At 39.4% G+C, this 25073-nt stretch overlaps 1 protein-coding gene across 1 annotated transcript; it reads left to right on the forward strand.

Moving 5' to 3' along the window:
• The first annotated feature begins 2285 nt into the window (after positions 1-2285).
• On the forward strand, positions 2286-24782 carry rin3 (Ras and Rab interactor 3). Its single transcript, XM_088087466.1, is given in 15 exon segments — positions 2286-2533; positions 10717-10910; positions 10913-11352; positions 12037-12148; positions 12290-12362; positions 12585-12676; positions 13346-14408; positions 16873-17053; positions 17146-17311; positions 18767-18888; positions 19019-19205; positions 20127-20258; positions 20367-20533; positions 21950-22064; positions 23748-24782. Coding segments are annotated over 15 exon segments (3345 nt in total). The 5' UTR covers positions 2286-2498; the 3' UTR covers positions 24014-24782.
• Positions 24783-25073: the final 291 nt, after the last annotated feature.

The following is a 25073-nucleotide window of genomic DNA, read 5'->3' on the forward strand; positions in this document are numbered from 1 at the left end:
ACTGATGGAACAGTCATAAGGAGCAATTTGGGGTTCAGTATCCTGCCCAAGCATACTTTGACATGTTGACTGGAGGAGGCGGGGAACAAACTACCAACCTACCGATTAGTGGACGACCTGCTCTATCTCTGAGCCACAGCTGCTCCATTTGACTTTGGGATGAGAACAGTATGCTTACACTCTCGTCATAAGAACTCCATAATATCATAATAATGTCAATATTGCCAAAATGTTTTGTTTATAGTTTGTTGTGCTGCCCCCAAGTGGACAAGAACACAACTATGCAGCTTTAAACCTCACTGCTGAACCTTTTTTATTTATGTTTCAACAAAACAACTTCATAAGGTGATAGTATTGATCAGTGTTTGTATTTGCAGCTAGTTTCACTGCTCCCTTGTTGCTAAAATAATCAGTTAAGACACCTAAGATCATTTAAGTCAAGCTTTGGTCAGATTTGTTTTGGCTGCACCACCATAACCTAAGCTTATATTATGAGGCAGCTAGATGAGCATTTCTGTGAACAGCTGTGACCACAGTGATATTTTAATGATCCCTTCTGATGACATGGTTACTGACAAAACAGTGGCTAAAAGAGCACTGGCCATGTTTCATGCTGTGTAGCGGCCTTTGTTCTATAATAGTCCACCGCCTTAGCAACTACTACTGTAACTATGGTGTATGTTGGTCAGTACCACAGCTCCCTCCGGTGGCTGCTCACTGCCAGTGAAAACTAATCGTCACAGTCAGCTGAATTCAGTTTGCAGAGAGCATGTATGACCACCTCTGTTTGCACAGGAAGCAGATGCACATTTGTCGCACTTGGCTGCACTGTGAATGCATGGCTGTGTGTGTGTGTGTGTGTGTGTGTGTGTATGTGTGTGAGAGCGAGAGACCACAAAGCCTGTACACGTCCACACACCTCTACATCTGTGGGTTTTACAGTTAATGCAAATGTGAATTAAAGAAATGGAAGACAGTGACCTTCAGAGTATGCTTTGTGTGCAAAGTTTGGGCCAGTACTCAGATTTTTTCTTTAGTTTTTTGTATTTGTCTGCAAAGTATTAAGTCATTCCTCCTGATCTGATTCTTGTTAGGGTACAAAAAAAAAGCCCCTGGAACTGTGTGGATACTTACATTTTACATTAAAAGCTGTACACCAACACACCAGTCTAACCCCAAAAGGGATCTACATGGATCTAGACAAAGGTTTAAAAAAGTGGATCTCGACAAAGGTTTAAAAAAGATTGCAAGCAGGCCAAGGTGGGAAGACAAGACAACTGAAAGCAGTGAGTTTAAGCCTTGGAAACTTATAAAAACATGGACAGATAGCGGTAAGCAACTTAACAAGAAAAGAGCCAAAAATGAGCAAAAACAACTGTCAAAAGTTACAAGAAAATTACCTGAAATTGACAAAAGAAAGAGAAAGTAAAAAATAATCAAATAATAATAAAAAATAATAATAAATAGTAAAATAATAAAATAAAAAAATATATAAAATTAATCATTATATTATTTTATGTAACCTAATTTGTAATACATAGTTATAATAATTATAAAGTTTTCTCATTATTTTTCCTTGGTTATTTGATCTTTTTTTTTACTGATTTTCTCTCTCTCTATCGCTCTCTCTTTTTTTTTTTTAGCTAAGGTCATTTTCTTTACCTTAAACATTTTTTTTAATTTGTGGAACATCTCTTGCCAAGTTTCTAATTGTTTTTTTTTCTCATTAAAAATGAAAATCTGTGGTTTCTAAGATGTAAATGCTTGTAAAGGGCATATCAATACAGCACAAGGAAACTGACGTCGATCTAGGTTTTCAAGGGTTAATTAGGGACGTAAAGAAGTGGGAGGTGTGAGGAGGCAGTAAGAGGAGAGGGCAGAAAAGAGGTGGGGGGCTCAAAAGAATGAAGCTTGCGGGAGACATGAAGTTGTAGCGACATTCCAGTGTGAACAGGGAGCATCTGGAAATCTTTAAAGGAGAGGGGAGGAGAGGAGGAGGCTAACAGGGAATCTGCTGAATATTTAGGCCACATATGCAGAATCTGAGCAGGGGTCGTTTTTCTGTAAGATTCGTTAATTACTGAAAAATACTGTTTGAATATGCAAAAACGAGCAAAGATTATAGGGTCACATAAGTTGGTACAGTAATAGCACATGACTGTGAAAAGTAGAAGCAGAAAGCATGATTGCATGAGACTGAATCTGAAAGAGAACATGTCATAGACCAAAAAAAAAAAAAAAAGACAGAAGAAGAAGTCTGCCCAAAGTGCTCGGCCTCTTCCTGCCTGACGATCAGCTCAGGAAGTCGAGGCAGAAACGGAGGGCAGGGCTGACAGAGAGACCGCTTTTTCCCTTTGCCTTTTCGTTTTTCCTTATTCAGTCCGATCAACAGGAGGGAGAAGAAAAAAGGAGGGGGGCCAGAGAAGAGGCGGGGTTCTTCGATGGAGCTGAGAGACACACAGTGACAGAGAGCAGTCCAGCACTCAATCTGTGGAAATATGATGGAAGCCAGCGTTGTTTCCCAGGACGCAGGGTGAGTGCGTGACGGCTCGGTGATAATGTAGCGAGGTGAAAACAGCGCAGAGCTGAACTCTGCTGTCAGAGAGCGGGGGCTGTAGCTGTGGTGGAGGGGAGAGGGAGTCGGGGGTCGAAAGTTAGACAGCAACAGCAGGAAAAACAGATGTGATGACTCACCAACTAATATTTAGGTCAATAGCTTCTCAGTTTTTTTTTTAAAAAAATAGCAGATTCTGTGTTGATGGTGTTTCACTAAATCTGATGTCTAACATGAGTTGCACGGAGAGAGCTGTGACCGTGTAGTTAGAGAAATGCCGACAGTTGGGGTTTGTTTCATCCAACTTGTGTGAGAAGTTGAAAGTTTCCACTGACCACTTGAAAAAAGGCGTGTGGGACTCTTTTTGCACGTTTGAATGTCACTCGTTGAGAGATAACCACCCGACTTTTAACTTTCGACTAAATGATGATGTGATTTAGGAGCCGTTTTGTTCGAGCGGCACTTGCTGCTCTTTGTGTCGGTTAACATGTTGAGGCTGGTCAAGGCTGCAGCGTTTGCTGAGTCTTACAATATTTTTTTCATTAAGAGTAAAAGAATTAATTGTACATTATGATTAACTTTCTACATTTATTTTGTTAGAAAGGCTAGTGCCTGGATTGTTTTGCTTTTTTCCTTTACTTCATGAGAATGTGATTATCCTAAAGGTCATGTTAGGTCACGCAAAGGCAAGGGTGGATGATGTATTTAGATGTATTACGCAAAGGAACACTTAACCCACAAAATGACTATTTGTTTATCAGTTACTCACCCAATGTTACACTGGATTTGTAAAGAAAACAGATTTTCTCACGTCTCTACAGTGAACGAAGAATCCAAAAACTGATAAAATTCTTGATGACCTAAAGTAAATGAGGTCCATGTTTAACAAAAGCAAGAACTATATCAAACATCCGTTCACAAACTCTCACACAACTTGTGCAGTATAATCCAAGTTTTATTTATCTCATTGTTTGCTCAGTGCTTCACAATCACATTCATTGTCTCGAAAAACATTACTATTTAAAAAAAAACTTCCACATACTCAGTCTCACACACAAAGGAGTAGCATGCCAGCCAAGCATGTACATTCAAACTCGGTGAAATGCATAAGCAGATTTCAATGAACAAGCTTGACCATGCATGTTACCTGCAGAACAAAGTGTTTTAAATAGCCAGGTTTTCATGTAAATACACACACTGAGCACAACTGGATAAATGAGACTTGGATTATGTTGAACAAGTTGAGTGAGAGTTTGAAATGGGATGGCCTGATATAGTTTGGCTGTTGTTTAAATGCGGACTCCATTTACTTAATTTCATTATGAATTTTCTCGCTTTTTTCGCTGTGGAGGCATGCAAGAAAAAAAAGTTTTATTTATGAATTTTATGTAACACTGGGTGAGTAATTTATATACAAATGGTCATTTTGTGGATGAAGTATTCCTACAAGTTAAAGTATTAATATTGTTGAATAAAAATAATCTATTAAAAGTATAAGTACATTGTGGTGGAGCATAAGTAAAAGTGCCATGGTATGGTAATACCTGAGTAAAGCGGGCCTTAAACAATTGCATTACAAATCTGCACTTAAGTACAGTACTTCAGTAAATATACTTAGTTATTTCCCACCAATCAGTAAAGTGATGGTGTGCTATCCCAAGAACTACAAAGAAAGCTCATACCACACATTTGAAAACAACTCTCTCAGACTATGATAATATGCACTGAATATCAGCATATGATGTTACCAAATGGTTATGGAGATAAAACCATAAAGAATATGTTCCAGAATGTGTGCTGCGTTTTTTTTTTCTGACAACTGCAACGTTGCTACCCCAGAGAAGATTTAGCTGACCTCATGGTTATTCTGCCCTTTTCCTGTGAGCAAGCAGGACATGTGAGCAAGTGTGACGTGTGCATGTGGCTAAAACAGGATTTTGGGGTCTAGCTCTGTAGACATGTGATTTCCTCAATTTTGAAGGATATTCAAGGAAGACTGATCTCGCTCTAAACAGACCACAGTTTGGGAAAGAGCTACTTCTACTGTAGATAAGAGATCCAATGATAGGTGCAGACAGTGGGGTCACTGGATAAGCTGGGCCAAAAACTACATGGAAAGTCTATTAAAGTGAGAAAATATTGTGGTTTTTTTTGTTTGTTTGTTTTGTTTGGGTTCACTTTGGGTGAACTGACCCGTTATTACCTCTAAACTCCCTATGGTACATTTAAAATCACAGATCTGGCACAAGATGTCTTTCTTTCTCTTTAAAGAGGACCTACGACTTAATGGTCATTTTCAGATTAATATTTGTATTTTGGGTTTCTACTGCTACTACTTCTACACTACTCAACTTTAATTATCAAAAACACTTCGTTAACCTCATCCTCTGTCTGAAGAACAACATTTTCTAGCATCTCTTTAAGCTCCCCTCCCCGAAAAGTCTGGTCTGCTCTGATTGGTCAGCGTTTCAAGGTCTCCGGCATCTCGTGACATCTGCACTCTTACGGCGAGGGGAATAATTGTCACAGGGAATTGCAGCACTTTCTACTGTGAAAAACATCTGCAACTAAGATTACATATTTTCCTGACATTAGCATGTAGCTACATGTAGCAGCGTGCTTGCAGCTGAGGAATGTCTGTAACAGAGTATAGCTGCACATTCTCCTGTTAAAAATATCAAATGAAAGCTGGACATGTTCCAGTAGATTAGAAATGGGGGTTAAATTTTCTTTGACGTTGTAGCTTCATGTAACAGTGTGGTTGAGGTGGGTAATGACAGTAACGGAGAACAGCTGCACCTTCTCCTATTAAAAGGCATCAATAAAAGTTTTTAAACGCAACCAAACATGTTCCAGCAGGAATATAATTCAAAATCAGAGAAATGAACAAGATCAGCAAACAACATGACATGTTTCCACAATGTTAGCATGTAGCTACATGTAGCAGTGTACTTGCAGCCAGATAATAACTGTAACAATGTATAGCTGTACTTTATCTTTCTAAAAATCTCACATAAAAGGTTCCAATTAAAGCTAATAAACACAACTGAATATGCTCCAGCAGGTCTACCATCAAATATAAGGGAAATGTAACATCATCAGCATCTAAGATTACATAGTTCCCTAATGTTAGCTGATGGCTACATGTAGCAGTGTACTGTAGCCAGGCAATGACTGTAACAAAGTTAAGCTGCACTTGCTCTTGCTAAAAATTTACCAACAAAAGCGTTTAAACACAACCCAACGTGTTCCAGCAGGAATGTGATCCTAAATCAGGGAGAAATTAACATCTGCAGCCCAAACTAGATGTTTCACCTGTCATTAGCATGTGGCTACATGTTGCAGTGTTTGCTACATAATGTAAACATTTATAGTAGCATCTGGAGCAGATGACCTTATAATGACATCTATCATGAATTGCTTGCTTGTAAAGTAGAAAATGTTGGAAGTATTTAGAAAGGTCTTATGCCTGAGTTTTTGCTCCCAATTCTTTTACATTTATTTACATCATTTTTTACTTTGATCTTGTTTCATGTGGACATCTGACATGTAACATTACATATGTAAGGACAGATAATGGGTATACTAATTTGATTTGCTGCTGGTTGTCCAGGCCCAAAATGGTTTATGGGATTGACTGTGGTGTTTTTTCCACAATAAAGGAGTTGTTCTCTTGACCTGAACACATAGCTTAGCTTTAAGTACAAACAGAGACAGAGCAGTAGCTCAAAGGGCACAAGCAGCGCATTGCGTCATTCTGCTTGTGATGCAACACAAAGTTTGACAACAATTTGCCACTATCCGCTGTGATTTGTATTAATTGCCTAACCAAAACTCACCAAAAGGGCAAGAAAACAGCCTGAACAGCACTGGAAGCCTCCGTGTAAAATCTAAAAATGGACTGATGTGGTCACATTGTTTTCTCATTAAAAGCCTGTATTTTGTTCTAACTGCAAACAGCATCTCAACAAACACTGTATTAAACTGAGTTAATATGAACATGCTGTTATACTGAAGGCAGTGCTGATTGAATGTGAGTGAAACTGCCTTAGAGTTCAAGTAAATAAAGATTGTGTTGTCATATCTCTAAGCTCAACAAAGTAAAACCATCAGACCAACAGAAAGGCGTTCTCTGCCATCTGAAGGCTAAGTTAAGTTGGTTGCTAGTTGTATCTTATTGTTGCATCTTTCTCATGGTGATATTATTGCTCAGAGTCATGACTACCTTTTCCGATTCCCACATAAGCTCTGCTTCCTCTTATTATGACAGTGTTGCATTTGACTCTCGTCTCCCTTCCTGTTGTTAGACAATTGTTTCTGAGGAGCAAAAATTTGGACAAGAGACAAAAACAGCCAGTACCCCAGCTAGGTTAGCTAGCATTCTAGTTCAGATTTTTTGAAGTGGGGTTGTATGGGGTACTTTTCTACAGATAATATATCACAAACAACAGATTTAAGTCGGCATGTCCCAAGTTGGGAGACACTGTAGTGTCATGGTTAGCATCAGTCGCCTCACAGCAAGAGGGTCCCTGGTTTGATCCCAGGTTGAAACAAGGTTTGGTCCATGGGCGGGGGCCGCCCTGTGCAGAGTTTGCATGTTCTCCGGCTCTCTTTCATATTCCAGACACATGCAGTTCAGGTTGATTGGTGACTCTAAATTGCCCGTAGGTGTGACTGTGAGTGTGAAAAGTTGTCTGTCTGTACGTGTCGGCCCTGCGATAGTCTGGCGACCTGTCTGGGTTGTACCCCGCCTCGTACCCAATGACAGCTGGGATTGGTTCCAGCCCCCCGCGACCCTTGTGAGAACAAGCGGACAAGAAAAGAGTCCGACATGGAAGCTAAACAGTGTACTGCTGTGTATGGGGGCCAGCAACAAAATGTGATTTAGCGACCTTAAAAAAGTGCCACCTATTAATTGGTAAATCACCTTTCATGTGGGCTGAGTGGGCTAGTGCAGGAATTAACCAATTGGGGGATGTATTTGGTCAAAATGGCTTGAAATCATTCATTGACATTAAACAAGAATTTCACCTAGATCAGAAGGAGTTTTGGAGATTTTTACAAATCAGACACTGTATTAAAACTAATTTGAAAACTGGCCTAGACCCCCCATCTAGTATCCAAGAGTTATTCCTAATTCCTGGTAACAGAAGAATCAGAGCTTCTAAGTTCTATGGGATATTTAGAGAGGCACGTGCACCTCATTTAGAGGGGCTGAAACTGTGCTGGGAGAAAGACTTGGGAATTCAGGTTTCAGAGTATAGCTGGAAGAAACTGGTTGCATCTTGGTATGGTTGCTCACACGAAACACAGTCCCAGCTTATCTATTACAAATTACTCCACAGAAACTATTGGACCCCCAGTAAACTTGCTAAACTGAAATTAGTTGACAAAGATACTTGTTGGAAATGTCAGAAAGAAATAGGGACTTTAGTTCATATGCTGTATGGATGTGGAAAAAATGATCACTTGTGGGATGGGATCATTAAGCTCTTGAATGGTCTTTTTCATATTAATGTTTCTAAGTCGCCAGCTTTGTGTATCTTGGGTCTTTTACCAGATAACATAAATCTAACTGGAAGACAGCGAGTATGGGTGCGTCTAGCCACCACAACAGGCTGTAGGATAATATTAAGGCACTGGAAGTCATTTATTGTTTGTTGTTTTAAAGAATGGACTGAACAAATGACCAAAATGGCTTTATATGAACAGGTAACTTACAGAGTTAAGGGGAGAGAAGATATCTTTAACCAAGTCTGGGGTCCCTTTTTGCAATATTTAGAGGATGCATCTGCTTTGTCAGATATTGTGAGTTAGGTATATTCTGTATTGGATGTGAAAGTCAAGAGTCAAGTATACCCAGATGTCAAGTTAAGTTTGTAGGCACTTTGTTTTTGTTTGTTTGTTTGTGTTTTTTGGTTTTTTTTTGTTTGTTTTTTTTGGTTTTTTTTGTGCTAGCTGTTATGTAGTTCTGTTTGTCTTGCTTATTCAAAACCAAAAAAAAAAAGGACAGAGAGCTGACTATATGGATGTAATGATTGTTGTAGTCAATGATTCTTATGCTCTGTTGTCTGACAAAAACATGAATAAAAAAAAAAAAAAAAGTGCCACCTAAAAAAACAAATATCAGTGTACGTAAGTGCTCGCTGTATTTGGTGTTTATTCACTGCTTTCCTTTATTGTCAGAAAGTGATTTTTAATGGGAAAATGAAGCTGTCACATCACTCTCTTCAAAGCCAGACTCCACTGGGAAAAACAGAGATTTAAGATGTGTTATTGTGTGACTTTGGTGAATCTGAACTGACCCTTTTAAAATGCCAAAGTCACACAATAACACAAACTAAATAACTGTTGACCAGCAGCTCTTGTGTTCACCGAGCTAAAATGACGTTTCTGTCATTGGAGTCTGGTGGCTTTGATGGGAAACTGAAACCATTAAAGTCTTCACCATCAGAACAGGCAGTGGTGACAATAACCACAATGTTGCATACACTTATTCCAGTATTGATTTTTTTTTTAGCTGGGACTCTTTTTAGGTGGCTAAAATAAATGTTACTGACCCCATCCACATCAGAGCATTGCTTAGCTCACATGTCAGATCCAAACTGAGGACAATTACACATACTACTACTTCAAAAAATCCTAATTATCCCTTTAAAGTTATATATGACCAGTTGACCTGTTACTGTATGTATCTTATTCCTCTGTGCCACAGAGCTCCATCGTCATTCAAAATCGCATAATTTAGCCACACTATTGCACTGGGTGACATGTTCCTTCATTACCATGAACATGAACAAACACACACACACACACACACACACACACACACACTGTTGTTTGTTTTGTATTGGTCGCACATACACCGTCCTGCTGCCACAAATACTCAGTAACACAACAAATGTGGATCCGTCTGAACAGTACCCAACAAATGTGCTATTTGCTCCTGACTAATGTTAACTGTGCTGTGCTGTTTTAGGAAATTACGTTTTTTTTAAAAGGAAATTACACAACTATGACTCAATTCTAAAGCTGCATTCATAAATAATTTAAGGCCTAAATTATGTGGAATTTGTCGCTTGCAGTGAAAAACCGAAAGAGATTTATCACCAACTGCAGAGTGAGAACAAGAGAGGGAGCATGTGAATATTAAATGAAGTGTAGACGTGATACAAAACTTTCTTTGCACACGAAGCCCATTGTTACTCTACAATTCTGGATTATCAGTTATTCTCTAACAATGACAGAGTGATGGCTGACTCATATGAACGGGTTCAACACGCGTTTAATGTGCATCATTAGAGCCGCATTATACAGTATACAGCGTCTAACATCTCTGCAAACCACAGACATGTTACTTTGTATGTTGTATGCATATTATATCGATGTTTCTAAAGTGACGTAGTTCTGGTTACTTGTAGACCACATGAGCTGATTTTGTTGTCAGTAGGTGGATTGAATGATTGACGGGCAAATAAAAGTCCTGCATTGAAGATGGTACTTATGTAAGAGAAAGTATAATCAAGAAAAAGTAGTTTAAGTATAAAAAGTAAAAGCACCCAATGCAGAAAAACTTTTTTTTTTTCAAAAAGAAGCTCAAAATCATTTAAAAAATTAGAGCACAACACCCCCACACAAAATTATAAAAAGAAAAAAAATCAAAATAATGAAAAAGAGAAAAAGAACATTCCAAAAATCAACATGATAAAAAATATAATGTACACCCAAAACTTTAAAATTAAAAAATATATAAAGATATCAGAATATATATATATATATATATATATATATATATATATATATATATGAAATTGATAATATGAAAAAATCTAGAATAACACCAGCTTTATCCTTTAACTTTCTTTCAGATTAAGATTATTTGCAATAGCAGACCCTGTTTTGTGCCACACAGCTAAACAATGGCTCAGATTCTTGAAAGCACAGCTGGCTCCTGATCCTCTCAACAACAGTCTCAATTATGCACAGTAATGAAACACATTGTGTGGCACAAACTGCATGTCAGTGTCCCTGCGGTCACTGAGAATGACTCAGGTTCTGGTGACCAGATGCTTGTTTCTGGAGGAAAACTGCAGACTAGATATAAACAAATCCTCCGCATGTTATTTCCATCCTTGACCTTTGACCTCTTTCTTCCTTCACAGCCACACAAGCCCTCTGACAGGATCAGTCGACACTCCATCCATCCCCTCGTCTGCCTCCATCCCTCCATCTTCTCCACCTTCCCTGCCCGCCTCAAACCCTCCGGTCCGGCCATGTCGACCCAAACCGCCACCTCCTGCGATGAAGTCCTCCCAGCTCCCTTCTTCTCCTCCTCCACCTCCGTCCACTCCTCCAACCCCCCCTCCCCTCTCCCTCCTGTCTCCAAACCTCCTCCCCCTCTCCTTCCCATCTCCCAACCCCCTCCGCCCATCTCTTCCAATCCTCCTCCTCCTTCAGTTGCTCCCTCTCCCTCCTTAAACCCTCCTCCATCTCTCCCTCCTCCTCTGTCCCCTACTCCAGCATCTCCTGCTCCCCTGCTTTCTATCCAGCCAGCTGTCTCCTCTGATCTTACTCCAACTTTTACACCTCCTCCTCTTCCTGCCCCTTTATCACCAACAATCTCTTCCTCCTCCTTATCATCACCTCCTCCTCCACCTCCTCCTGTTATCCCACCATCCTCTCCAACTCCTCCGATCCTGAGTGCTATAGATAGGCTGGTTGGGAGCGTCTCAGTGTGGCAGCTCAAAGGACTCAGCCAAGACCAAACAACAAGTATACTGGAGAAAGAGACGGCTGGGGTGAGAGACACACACACACACACACACACACACACACACACACACACACACACACACACACACACACACACACACACACACACACACACACTCTTACACACTGATTTCATCTCAGATCTTTCAAATAAAGTTTAAAACAAAGGCTGAGTTATGGATGTCTTATGACAATCGACTGGAAAGCTTTATCTTTCTGTGCAGCACCACTTGTGGCCTCGACAATGGCAGACACTTCACATACTTTCATGCTCTAAACACTTACTCTGCTGTTTTTTTATACCATGACAAGGCAAAACACATATTTCTAACATATTTTACTAGAGATGGCTCCATCCTGATCCGAGTCATCTGTGTATCTGCCGATACCGAGTCCCAGTCAGAAACCTTTGTTTCCCTAGATAATACAGCTGCACAGTACAAACTTTGAGTAGGGTTCTTTATTCCTATGAATATTTAATATTTAATATCATTTTCAGTCTTGGAAAAAATAGAAAACTATGAGATCTGTAAAAATATCTGCTTTGAAAACTCTCATTGGCTGAATTTTAACACAGACTGTAGCGATCGGTGTGTTGTTTTTGCTGTTGATCCTGTGCTGCATATTCTAAGTGTTTGTGCACTAAAACTTAACAGCGTTTGACTCTACATTCTGACCTCAGAGCTGTAACCACATGTTTACATTTGCAGGCATTCCTGGTTCACAGCACAGAGGACAAGGCTATGACACTGTCAGTGCGCCTGCCTGATGAGCAGAGAGCGCCGCTCGTAAACAACCTGATGGTCAAACAACACAAGACATGTACGGGTTACACACTAATGCAGCTGCTGCTCGAGAGAGCTGCTGCAAAAGCTTCAAATAGTGAAAAAAATAAAATACCAGATTTGCATGGCAGATAGCAGAGCAGTTAGTGATTCATTGTAAAATTGTTTTCTGTTCCAGTTTTTCACTTGGATGGTTCCTCACTGGTGTTTGATGACATCTTTAAATTGATCTCCTTCTACTGTGCCAGCAGGTAACAAAACGACAGCACACACACATATGTGCACACATGTACATCTGTATGTGCAGATACATGCAGCAACGCAAAGAAAACATGTGCACAGCCATAAAACATGGCTTCTGTGCATATATCTGTATCTATATGTGTGTGTGTATGCATGTGCAGATAAATGCAAATAAAAACTACCCCCCCCAAAAAAATGCTGGCTTTTTTGTTATTGACTCCACCAAACAGGGACATCCTGGCCATCCCACTGAGGTTACCGCAGGTTATTGCCACAGCAACTAAGAAAGAGGAGCTGGAGGTCATCTCTGCTATGGGTGCAGGTAGAAACATCCACACCATTAGCTTTAGCATCACTTTAGCTTTCTGGACACATATCCTTAACAGAATAGAAATTAAACATAAAACAGTTATGACATGGATTTATTTTATCACTGAAGTAATATGCAGTTTAGGTAATAACTGGCGATTGTATTTTTGCATCAGTGTGGGGCAAAGAAATGTCAGTTAACAGAGTGCAACAACATATATACTATAACAGTAGTCATTTCATTTTGCAGCCCTGGACTTTCTTAAAATGAATGTGTCAAGGGCATGAAGTGATGAGGCAGTGGCCCCCAGACCACACCTATCTTCAGACTTGACTTTCATTATTATGTTAAAACGCCTGTTAAGTTTTGTGACTGCATCTTGCAGGGTTAACATTTTATCCTTATGACAAAATCTGTCCACAGACAGACAGACAGACATATAAACAGCTGGAAAAGTCAAAACGTCTTCTGTGGTGGTTCCTGCTACAATAGATGTCACATGGACCACATTTTGCCATGATAACACACACACACACACACACACACACACAGACTCACACACACAGACTCACAAGGTGAAAACAGCTAGCTGTTGTGACATTGTCGTGGCTGATAATAATGAAAATAAATGAGTGATAAACCTGATAAATGTTTCTCTAACACTGACTGCATGTGGTGCAGATTTCTGGACGTCTGATCTGAACCAGCAGCCAAAGAACCAGGACCTGGTTTTCCATCAGAACCAAAGCAGACTGTACTTATATGTCAACCCAGTCCCTGTGGAGGAGAGCCCCAGCAGAGAGCTGAACCCCTTCTCTGTCTCCAAACTTGATATCATCACCAATCAAAGCACCGCTTCCTCCCTGCAGAACGGAGAGGCACCACAGAAGACCAGCACAGAGGTTAAAGGTCAAACTAAAGCCACACCCAGCCAGGAGATAAAATACAAGCGCCCCCCACCCCGACCTCCCAGCCTGGGCTCAGGGATGGGCCTCCTCTTCTCCACTCCCCCCTCGCCTCACACTTCATCTTCTGCACCTCCAGCAGCTGACAGAAAAGAGGAAGGAAAGGGAGGACTGGGGGAGAAAGAAGAGAGGAAGTCAGTCGCGACATCACTTACTCCTTCGAGGCCTCCTGTCCCCCCGCAGAGCCGAGCCGCTCCCCCACTGCCTCCTGCTCCTCTCCGTCGCACCTCCTCCAGGAAAAGCACTGACCGAGAGGTAGGAGAGGGGACGGAGAGAGAGAAGGGACAAAATCCAGCAAAGAAGACTGAGAGAGGAGAGGGGGGAGGAGACACAGGGGAGGAGAAAACTGGAAGTAAATCAGGTCAGGTGGGTGAGGGGGGGGCGCAAGAGAACAGCAGCCAGCATCAGGAGGAGGAGGTTAAAGAGGACAAGAGAAAGAAAGAGGAGGAAAAGGAGGTGAAAACAGAAAAAGAGGAGGACAAACAGAAATCCAGTTCCCAATGTGTGCCATCAGTGAAGAAACCGTCCCGCCCTGTCCCTCCACCGAGGAGGAAACCCAGCTCCCCGGACGCACCTGTGTGCTCCAGCCAGCCCGCAGGAGGAGGATTAGCCAATCAGAGTGCTGGGATAAGGGTGCCCCCTCCCTCTCCCGCACGGCGGCCGGATGTGTCACTGTACTCGCCACAAGGGGGCGCTGTGCTGGGAACCGACCCCGACTCCTGCTCTGCCAGCAGCACAGAGGAAGAAGGAGAGCTGAACCAGGAGCAGGAGCAAAACAAGTAGGTCTCATTGACCCTTAGTTACTGTTGCTATGTCTGTCAAACTGTCCATCCTCACATGGTCTGCATGTTAACAATGGCCAGGTTTCTGTACCAGAGTAGCACAAAGCTGAACCAAATTCACAGAAAAACAGCAACAGAAAATGCTAATTAATGTGCATTTCCATCTACCACCAGTATGAATATCACGAGTGCATTCCATTGAGGGTTAAAGGAAACCTGCCTTGTGTCACTGATAGATTCAGTTATTCAGTTAATTAGTTCGTTCTAATATTGAAATTTTGAAAAATATAGGATCAGAGCCTCTGACACTAGCCTGTACTCTGATAGCAACCAGGATCCTGTAGGGCTTTTTTAACCTGTAACTGCACAATCTACTGATGTCTGACATGCTCCGTTTATAGAAACACTTGATGACTCTGGTGGGTGGTCAGATGATTAGCCTGACATTTGCAGTATCTGTTTGAGTTTCTGGTACTAAATACTGTTCATACTGAAGCTCACTAACATGTGGGGAAATCCCCAGGATGAGTCAAGGTTTGCTGAGCTATGATTGGACAATAACTCTGCGTGCGAGGGGTTTAGCAAATGTTCAATTCCAGTGATAAAATAAGCAAACAGTCTGTAACTCGATGCAAATGGATAGTTTAATCTTCTGAAAAAGACTGTTTGAAAACCTGAGGGCTCAATGGACAAAGATCAGATAAGGTAAGGACAAAACTTCGATTACCCTGAGGGAGGAGTGCCAGTAGAATCAGTGCAAATATAAAAGTCAAGATAACACTTGACATAAACGTGTCCCAGGCTTTGGTCCTTACTGGCTAGACCCTGTAGATGTTACAGAGGACACAGCTCATGATGCTGCAGCACAGAGAATTCACGGAGCATATAACCAGAGCACAAGCTGTAATCAGAAAAATGCATTCTGTGATGCACAGATGGGTCAAACTGTGCTAACCCGAGTCTCTCTGGTTAAAAGCCACAGTGCTACATTCGATGCTAAGCCTGGACTAGAAGACTAGAAGTTGTTTTTAAGGGTAATATTCAATGGTCAGTTTAATAGCATTTTAGTTAAGTCATGTTTTTATAATTATGTGACGCAAATACAGAACAGGAAAAAGAGGAAAGAAGTTTTCCAGAATAGATACGAGAGCGGAGGTTGACACAGCCACTGAAAGATCTCTGATAAGATGTGAGGCCCCAAAGATCAGAGCAGTCTGCACTGTTTAAAGTTGTTTTCATTAATTGCGTAAAATGTAGCATTAAGATCAGTTTACCCTCATCTATTGCTGGAAATGACAGAATGGAGAGGGGTCCAGAAACTACAAATACATAGACTACGCTCATATGAGTCTACGGTCATATAAGTCAAGACAGTCAGAGTTTACGAGTTGGGAAGTTCTTCTGACTTTCTTGTGTTCATGAGCTCTGAGTTGGTAAAGTGGGAACAACATGGAAGCTGCAAAATAGATAGGTTGCATTTTAATGCAAAGAGTGTTTAAACATGTTATTTCTTTTTTCTATATCTTATTTTTTTTTAATATCTTATACAGTATATTTTTCTAAATTATTTTATACATTATTTTTTTATATTTAATTTAGGTCACTCGACATGGACAGCAGTTAACATTAATACCATATTACACTTTACATGTGATCAAAAATTGAAAACCAGTAAATTAATAAAAAAGTTTCTTACCACTAACCAAACACTGACTTGTTTTTGCATTTGTAACATCAAGTCAGCGACTCTTGTTATAAAATATCATTGTTATCAACATGAGTATATTCATCTGGCATGCTTTATACTTTGCTTGCTTGCTACAGCTAATAGATGCAGATACAAAAATATGCAACTACTTAAAGTAAATGATAACTACTGGGAATAAAATAAAAAACTTTTTACTGTCAATTCTTGACACTGTTTCTATGCTTTCCACCATTTCTGCACATCACAACTCCACAACTCATTTATCATCGAAATTTCCCACTCATAATTCTGACTTTGGTGGGCTGTTCATATGCCCATAACTCATAAATACGGTAAATAAATCCAATATTTCTGAGGAGCAAGTGAAGGCAGCAATAGCCAAGGATAATATTAGACATGCAAAACCAGGATGGACAAGGTTGCATGTTGTTCATAAACACAGACAGAAACTCTGCACAGAGTTCACATCATCAAAATGTTTTGAGCTGTGCGTACAACTTAATCTCTTCTCTGCACAGAGAGTTTCAGATGAGTAAAGACTGGATCTTATAATCAATCTGTGCCACAGTGTTGTTCAAAGAAATCTAAGTCACGAGTCATTCCTCAATGAAAGTTTCTCTATTTGAATAGTGTGTCATGAGTCACAAGGACACTGAATCAAAGACTGTGCTGAAAACGGTTCAAAGTTAGTGTAAGACGTATAAGAGATAAGAAGAAAAAGTAAAGAAAGACTTACAGAATATTTCTTTCCAGTCGTCCTGCAGGGAGCCGCAGCCCGAAGGCAGCAGTCAGGAGGACCCCCACCACTATCATGCTGGACCGAGCCCGCTACCGCCTGTCCACCGTCCTCACTGGCCTCATCAGCCATGACCGCCGCCTCACACAGCGCATCGTCGAGCTGGCCAGGGACCCTCTCAGCTACTTTGGTAACCTGGTGAGTACGCTGAGGGAGAGAGGTACTCATTAGTGTCTGATCTGAGTTCAACAATCAGCTGATACAGTTTTGCTTTCACATTTTGTATTTAGGTGAAAGAGCATCGTGCGTTCACCTTGGAGACCATGTCTAACCACTCGTCCTCCACCGAGCTGTTACAGGAGATCAGACAGATGATGACTCAGCTCAAGAGTTACCTGCTGCAGAGCACAGAGCTGCAGGCGATGCTGGAACATCAATACACACAAGACAAATTGGGTAACTTCAAAAACTTAAGTTTTAGTTACTTTGTTTTTGTTATTATTATTCAATTAAATTCCTGAAGTGTTATGTGGGACTATGTGTGGAATTTCGTTAAGCCGCTATTTCTTTGTTTTTTATATTTTGCTTATTTCATTGGTGGAATGTAACTAAATGCATTTACCCTGGTACTGTACCTAAGTATGCATTGGAAGTACTTGTACTTTACTCAAGTATCTTATTTTCATGCCACTTTATTTCACTATATTTCCACTACATTTCAGAGGGAAATATTGTACTTTTACTTCATTACATTTATCTGACAGCTTTATTTACTTTACATATTTTGATTTTTGCACAAAAAAAACATAAGAGGGGTTTATAAAATATGATGCTTGTTATAAATTAAATTACTAAACAGTTTGTACAAGTAATAAGCTGCAATAATTAGTTAAATAATTAATTTGACATAATAACTACCAACTAACTTGATAAACACAGTCTTTTCTTTGAGTAAATACTTATGAGATTTGGGGGTGTGATTTTTAATTTTGTTTATAATTTTGAGTTTTTACTTCTTTTTTAGGAATTTTTTGTGGCAATTTTTTCTGTTTTTCTTTTTTAATTTTGAAGTTCGGGGTGTTTAATATATTTTCTATCATTTTGATTTTTTATTTTTTTAAACAATTTTAACAATAAGTTTTCTTGTTTTGAGATTTGGATTGTTTTTCTGTTTTGGGGGGTTCATTTTTTTTAAAGATTTTGAGTTTTTGGGTGTGTTCTATTTGATTTATTTTTTAAAAGATTTTTCTGCATTGGGTACTTTTGCTTTTCATACTTATAGTACATTTTCCTGATTATACTTAATTACTTTTAATTAAGTACCATGTTTTAAATGAAAAAAAACAACAACACCTAATGAAATATTTTCAATATGCTACATGCAGAGAAGATTTTTTTTATTATCACAGACTGGGATATGTCAATGATTAGCTGCAACACTGATTGTGACAGTGCACCTAGTGTAAATAGTACGTATTTTCTCCATAAGCCAAATGTGGTTAAAAATTACATCATCAGGAATAAAATAGTAAAAATGACAAATTCCAAGGCAAAAGCCCAGAATGATACCCAGAAATAATACGAGTCATGTTTTTGATGGCTGTGGGATCAAAAATTACAGTTTGAATGGGTTTCAATGGAGCATTTTTTGCACTTAACAGTCTGAATGTAACAATTTAGTTTCCACAGTGTATTTTAGACTTATTGTAGAAGCTGAGCTGAAAATTCCAAGATTAAACAAAAATGTTGCCAAAATGTATGCAGTATGCATGAGCGCAGCCAAAATGATCAAAAATGATAAGAATGAATAGCATGTAAAATGCGCCAAACAGTCCCTAAGGATTAAATTAATTGTGTGTGTGTGTGTGTGTGTGTGTGTGTGTGTGTGTGTGTGTGTGTGTGTCCGAGCAGAGAGCATAGTAGAAGCTGCTCTGTGTAAGAGTGTACTGAAGCCACTGAGGGAGCCTATTTACCAGAGTCTGGAGAAACTGCGCAGCGATGACAACAGCCTCAAACAGCTGGCACAGAACCAGGTAGGAGCGCAGAGGAGCCCTGCTGCAGCGGGACGGCTCCAGCTGCAAGAGACAGCACACAGCAGTATTCAGGCTGACAGCAGCAGCAGCTGTGACGCTGACGGTGTGTGTGTGTTATTGTGTGTGTCAGTCTGTCGTTTTAGGCAGTACCACCACAGCGTTAGGAGTCACCACAGCCGTCCCCGAGGCCTCTGCCATGGAGAAGATCAGCATCAAACTCAACAACCTCCATCTGGAGTACTCTCCCCAGAAAAAGATCGAGCTCATGCTGAAGGCCTGCAAGATCATCTACGACTCCATGTCTGTCAGCTGTCCAGGTCAGAACACATAACACTACTTTAACCCTTTGAAACCAGGATCGACAGCAGTTTTCCTGTGCTGGGTTCAGATGCCTTTTCATAAGTCTTTAAATCTTTGAACCGTGAACAAGTTGGTTGGATTTTTTTTTTAAACATGGGAAAAGAAGACATAAAGCAACTTGGCAAGAAATGTCTCCCAACCTGCAAAAAATAAGTACAGTGAAAATTTAAAAAAATAAAAAAGCTAGGGGAAAATGTCCATACAACTAAATTTCAATGATTTTTGGGTTATTGTCTTGCCTTTTTTCTCTTATTGTCTTGATTTCTGGTAGTTTCCTTGTTTTTTGTTTTTTTTTTTACTAATGTCCTATCTTGAGTAATTTCTTCTTAAGTTGCTCATTGCTTTCTGTTCATGTTTTTGAAAGAAATTAAGCCAGCGTCCTTGGACTTTAAAGAGTTAACCCTTAAAACTCTATTAATGTCACTGTTGTTTTTTTTGAAAACAGGAAGCAGACTCTGCAGGTGACATGTTTGTGGGTTCCTCATTGGTTTGCATTGATGTTCTCCTTTAAGCTGGCACTCCGTCTCAGTCTTGTCACATATATATTTTTCAGGCCGCCTCAGGTGCCTGTGGTTTTGGGCCCATAGCGAACATGAGCATTAGACTACAGTCACACTGCAAGCCTTAACATAAATTTCAATAAAACCAAAGGAAAATCACAATTTCTGATGCTTGTCTATGGAGGTCTATGAGCAGGATGTACATATTTAAACAATACAGCATTGTGCTGCTGTTAGAAAAACACGAATGAGTTTATAAACATCTCTGTCTCTGATAAAAAAAGTGTATCCTATGGGATTTTTCCCTGTCAAAATATTTATATATTTGTGTGTTTTGTGTGTCTTTGTGTCTATGTGTGTTTGTGTTTGTGTGATTAGGGCGGGCCCATGGTGCTGATGACTTCCTGCCTGTAATGATGTACGTCCTGGCTAGATCCAATCTGTCCGCCCTGCAGCTGGATGTGGAATACATGATGGAGTTGATGGACCCATCGTTAGCGCTGGGAGAAGGTTAATATCTGAGCTGCGTTTTACTGTTGATGTGTCCATGTGTTTATCACATTATTGATCATGACCCTGTGTGTGTTTGTGTGTGTGTGTGTGTGTGTGTGTGTGTAGGTTCCTATTACCTGACCACCACCTACGGGGCTCTGGAGCACATTAAGACGTTTGACCAGCAGAGGTCAGCAACACGGCAGCTTAGCCGAGAGGTTCAGGACTCCATCCACCGCTGGGAGAGACGGCGCACGCTCAACCAGGAACGCATGGCCCAGGGATCTGTGCGGGTAGACACACACACACACACACACACACACACACACACACACACACACACACACACACAGAATATTATCAACAATGGCACACTGTGTGATCTAAAACAGTCAGAGTGACTCACAGAAGCAAGTAGGTATCTTATAAGTAAGTATCTTATGGCACAACACATTTACAATACAGTTTACATTAACCATATAAATCAAGCAAATTGGCTTGATTTCAAACATAGGAAGAAGGCAATGAGCAAGAAAAGAAGAAATTAGCCAAAAGTTTGCAAGAAACTACTAAAGTGTTTTTTTTTAAACCTGAAAATGGTTAAATAAATAAATGAATAAAAAGGATTAAAGGAAAAAGAAAGTTTTTTAAAAAAAAAAGAATAACCTGGAAAAAGTGCTCTAAAAACTATAATTTTGTAAAATAATTCTAAATATGTAATCTTGATAACCATAAATATACCTTTTCCTTAGCTTTTTAAACATTTTGTCCCTATAATTTTTTTATTTATTTTTTTGCTCATTGCCTTTTTTTCTCAGGTTTTGTAAAGAAATCACTGCAGTCATGATCCGGACAGAACTCGAACCAAAACAATTGTAATTTTTTTTTTATTGCCACACCGACGTGTCAGGCCAGACACCCTTCTTCACTGTGTACATTCGGCAGTATCACAAAGAAAATCCACAGGAGGGGTTATACCATAAATTCTCACATAAAAACACCTACAGTGCATCCCAGCAGGGGGAGCCAACATTTTAAGACAACAATTAATTTTAAACATTATTATGATTATTATTATTATCGTTATTATTTATTCATTTACTGATTTATTTTTATTGTTTATTTCTTTGTGTTTAATTTAAATACATATTACTGTGATTCTGTGTTTTTTAAATGGTGGCTCCCCTGCTGGGATGCACTGTAGGTATTTTTTTATGTTAACTTATCTTAAAACCCCACCTGTGGGTTTTCTTTGTCATATTGTCATATGTACACGATGAAGAAGGGCATCTGACCCTAAATGTCTATGTGGCAATAAAACGGTTGTAACTGGAGTGCTGTCCTGATCTTGACTGCATTTATATCCACTTTGAGGATTCACCATCCAGTCTCAAAAAGTTTAACAGAGTGAACACATTGTGACTAATTTATGAAAGAAATTGCACAAGTTTGCTCAGGGTTCAAAGTTTTAAATACTTGTGAAATGCCTGTGGAGGCAGCATAAGAAAAGTGATGTTTCTCCAGTTTTAGATTTGTATAGTTCAATAAAAAAGAAAACACACTCAGATAGATGTACAATGTATCATGCTTATATCTGGAAAAAGTGCACAAGACAAAAGTACAGAAGTACAGAGGTATCAAAACTGTGAGTGTGATGAGATGTGTCCAGAAAAGTTTGTCTAACTCTTTGTGTATTTCTGTTGTTACAGGACTTTCTGACAGTGTGTTGTCCGGAAATCGGAACCAACCCCAAAACTCTGGGTGTCCTCCCCACTACCACAATGCAACAGCTGGCTGAGCAGTGTGCTGCACGCTTTGAACAAGGTCTGAAACATACTGTCACACTCAGTGCTGGGTTTACACTCAAACTATTTTAAGCTGGCACTCCAGCAATGTAATAATGCACTTGATAAAGTTAGGGGGAACTCGCACAAACAGAATTTTAAAAGTCATCAACACTGACCCGGCAGAGGAAGAGCTATCCTGACTCTCTTTGGTATGGCTCAAACTCCCAAAACTGCAGAATCCTACACTTCCCACAGTGAAACTCGTTATAATACATCATGGATACATGAAAAAAGTGCTCCTGAGGCACAGAAAACATCATACAACTGTTTTTACAGGCTGAGTAACACTTCCCATGATCAGTAAACTGATCTTAACGTGTAAAGTCTTTGCAGTGCCCCTTTAATTATTAATTTTCATTAATTAATTATTAATTAATTATTAATTGAGAAACAAGTTAAATTAATAGCAACAAAAATGAATGCAAGTTTAAAAGTAATAAAAGCAATGTCAGAAAAACAGAATATAACATTAGACAGCATTACACTATGAATAAATATAAATAGGAATCAAGCTAGGCTAAATGACTCCTGACTCCAGCTCAGTACGTCACACACTGACATACCGTTAATATTATTTTAATTAGCGTTATAACATTTAAAGAAACGTGATCATATTGTGGTAATGTCATATTCTACAAACTACCCAGAAAGAAGCGTTATTTGCTGTAAATAACTTTTTTTTTCATGAACTATATATGGAATATAAATAGTACTTGCATGTGAAACTCAATAAAAATCCAATTTCGCATTAAACACAGTATATCAAAAAACAGAAATTAGGGTTTCATACAGTTACAATATGCAAAACTCACATTAACATGAACCTACCTGGCCTAAAAATCAACAGCACACCGTCTTCATCATCTGTATGTGAGGTAATTGCAACCATTCAGGTCTGTGTAACAGACTCGAAGGACTATTGTCCAAAATAATATTCAACACTACGGCTTGGAGTGAGTCATCAACAGCATGGCTAGCTAGCTAGCATTACCATATGTAAACAAAAAGCAAAACTTATTGTTAAATTTACTAATTTTGTATATTAGCATCTGTGACTTTCAGATAATAATCTTATAGTGCTTACAGTGGAAATACATGTCACAGTTAATAATAACAACATCATAAAAAGACTAAATACAGACATAGTGATTGCTAGTTAGCTTGCACGCACCTACCTCTAGCTCAAGTGTGTTTCTCTTTGCCAAACATGTATGGTGTGTGAGAATGTTCCCCAATTGTTCTTGTAACATTGTGGGAGTGTTTTATATGAGAATATGATCTTTCACCTCGCAACATCACCAAAACATCCTCAGAATGTTGCAATTATAACATTATGCCTTAGTCAGCTTTTAACCTTAAAGGGACATTATTTTAAATGACAAACATTCTTAAAAGGTTCTTAGAAAATTAAATTAAAACATTTTCTTTAAAACATTATTGAAACTTTTAGGTAACGTTAGCCAATGCTGTGGGAACGTTCCCTGCTAGCTGGAATGCACATTACATAGCAAATAGTTTGCTAATATATTAATGCTCTGAATGTTGTGCACAGAACCTTTAAGTTGGCGAGTATCAGGAATTTGTTCTTGACTATTAAACTATCATCATATTGTTATCATTCACTCTGGATAACGTCATGCCTCATGTTTACTTTCCACAGACTCCTACATACTCAGTGTGTATAAGAACGATGTTCACCAGCCCCTGGCCCCGACAGACCTGGCCCTCAGTGTTAAGAACAGTTCCCAACCTGGATCCTATTACTTTGTCTATCACCCTGTTGATCAACCCATCAGCCAGCCTGGCCGCAGATGCCCCACTGACCCGCCTCCAGCTCCGCCTGCAGAGAGCTTCCTCCCAGAAGACTTTGTAGCCTCTGACTCTGTGGAGCCAGAGGCAGAGGAGGAGAGTCTGATTAGCTTGTAACTGCTCCAGCATCACAGTGCTGTATCTCTATGGTAACTACATCACTGTGGTGACAGTGTTACTGCGGTGACCGCATCAACAAACAAAATCTAGGACAATGTTTTAATCTCAGGTCACACTTGAAGTGTTGAAATAATTGAAACTTAAATGAACAAATACAACTGATGTGAGTTAGAGCATGCAAGATATCACAGAATATTATGTGATAAACGTGGAGTATGAATCCCTTGTTTTGAATTTATTTTATCACCAAAGAGAAGAGTGACCAACTCAAAGGACAGAACAAAGACATGAAGGACTGAATTTGTATCTCAACATGGGGTCTGGAACCCCATAGACTGAAGGAGGAAATTATTTTATAGAATGTAAAAACACGTTATCCTAACATGCACTTATTTTATCATGTTTATACTGTTTATATATGTTTACTCTTTGATGCTCAGGCCTCTGCTTCAAACTGGGGTAGACTGTAAGTTAGTTATTATCAGTTCAGGATTACATTAACACGATGAACTGTAAGGTCTTTAAAAAAGTTTAATATGATCAATATTACTTTGTGAAAATTAGCTGCTTATATACTTGTTTAAAGGGGGCAAAGGACTGTGCAGCTATATTTTATTCAAGGCACAGGTTTATAGCAGCTATATGAACAGAAACTTTCATTTTCATACCAAAATTTCTAGTAAGCATCAATAGGTCCATTCCACTTTTGTCTATATACTGATATACTGATTGTATTGTAAATAAATTGGCTTTTATAATTTGCCAATTCTGTTTCTTGTTTAAATTGCCATCTCTATAGTAAAGGAGTTCCAGTATTTAGTACAAAATAGAAAATAAAACCACTTGTTGCCCCCTGGTTATTACAATGCAATGTGATGCGATACAATATGATACACCTTTCCCCAACTGACAGTCCAACAATGACGTTTCCTTCTTGCAGCAATGGGTCAAGGATGCAGAGGTGAGAAAGCAAGTAAGATCTGAACTTCTTTCTTAAGCTATCTTTCAATCAAACAACATGCAACATGATGTCAATGCCTGCAAGAAAAGACTCGAC

This window comes from Plectropomus leopardus, chromosome 14, assembly GCF_026936395.1.
Source record: "Plectropomus leopardus strain MGB_pleo_1.0 chromosome 14, ASM2693639v1, whole genome shotgun sequence".
Lineage (NCBI taxonomy): Eukaryota > Metazoa > Chordata > Actinopteri > Perciformes > Serranidae > Plectropomus > Plectropomus leopardus.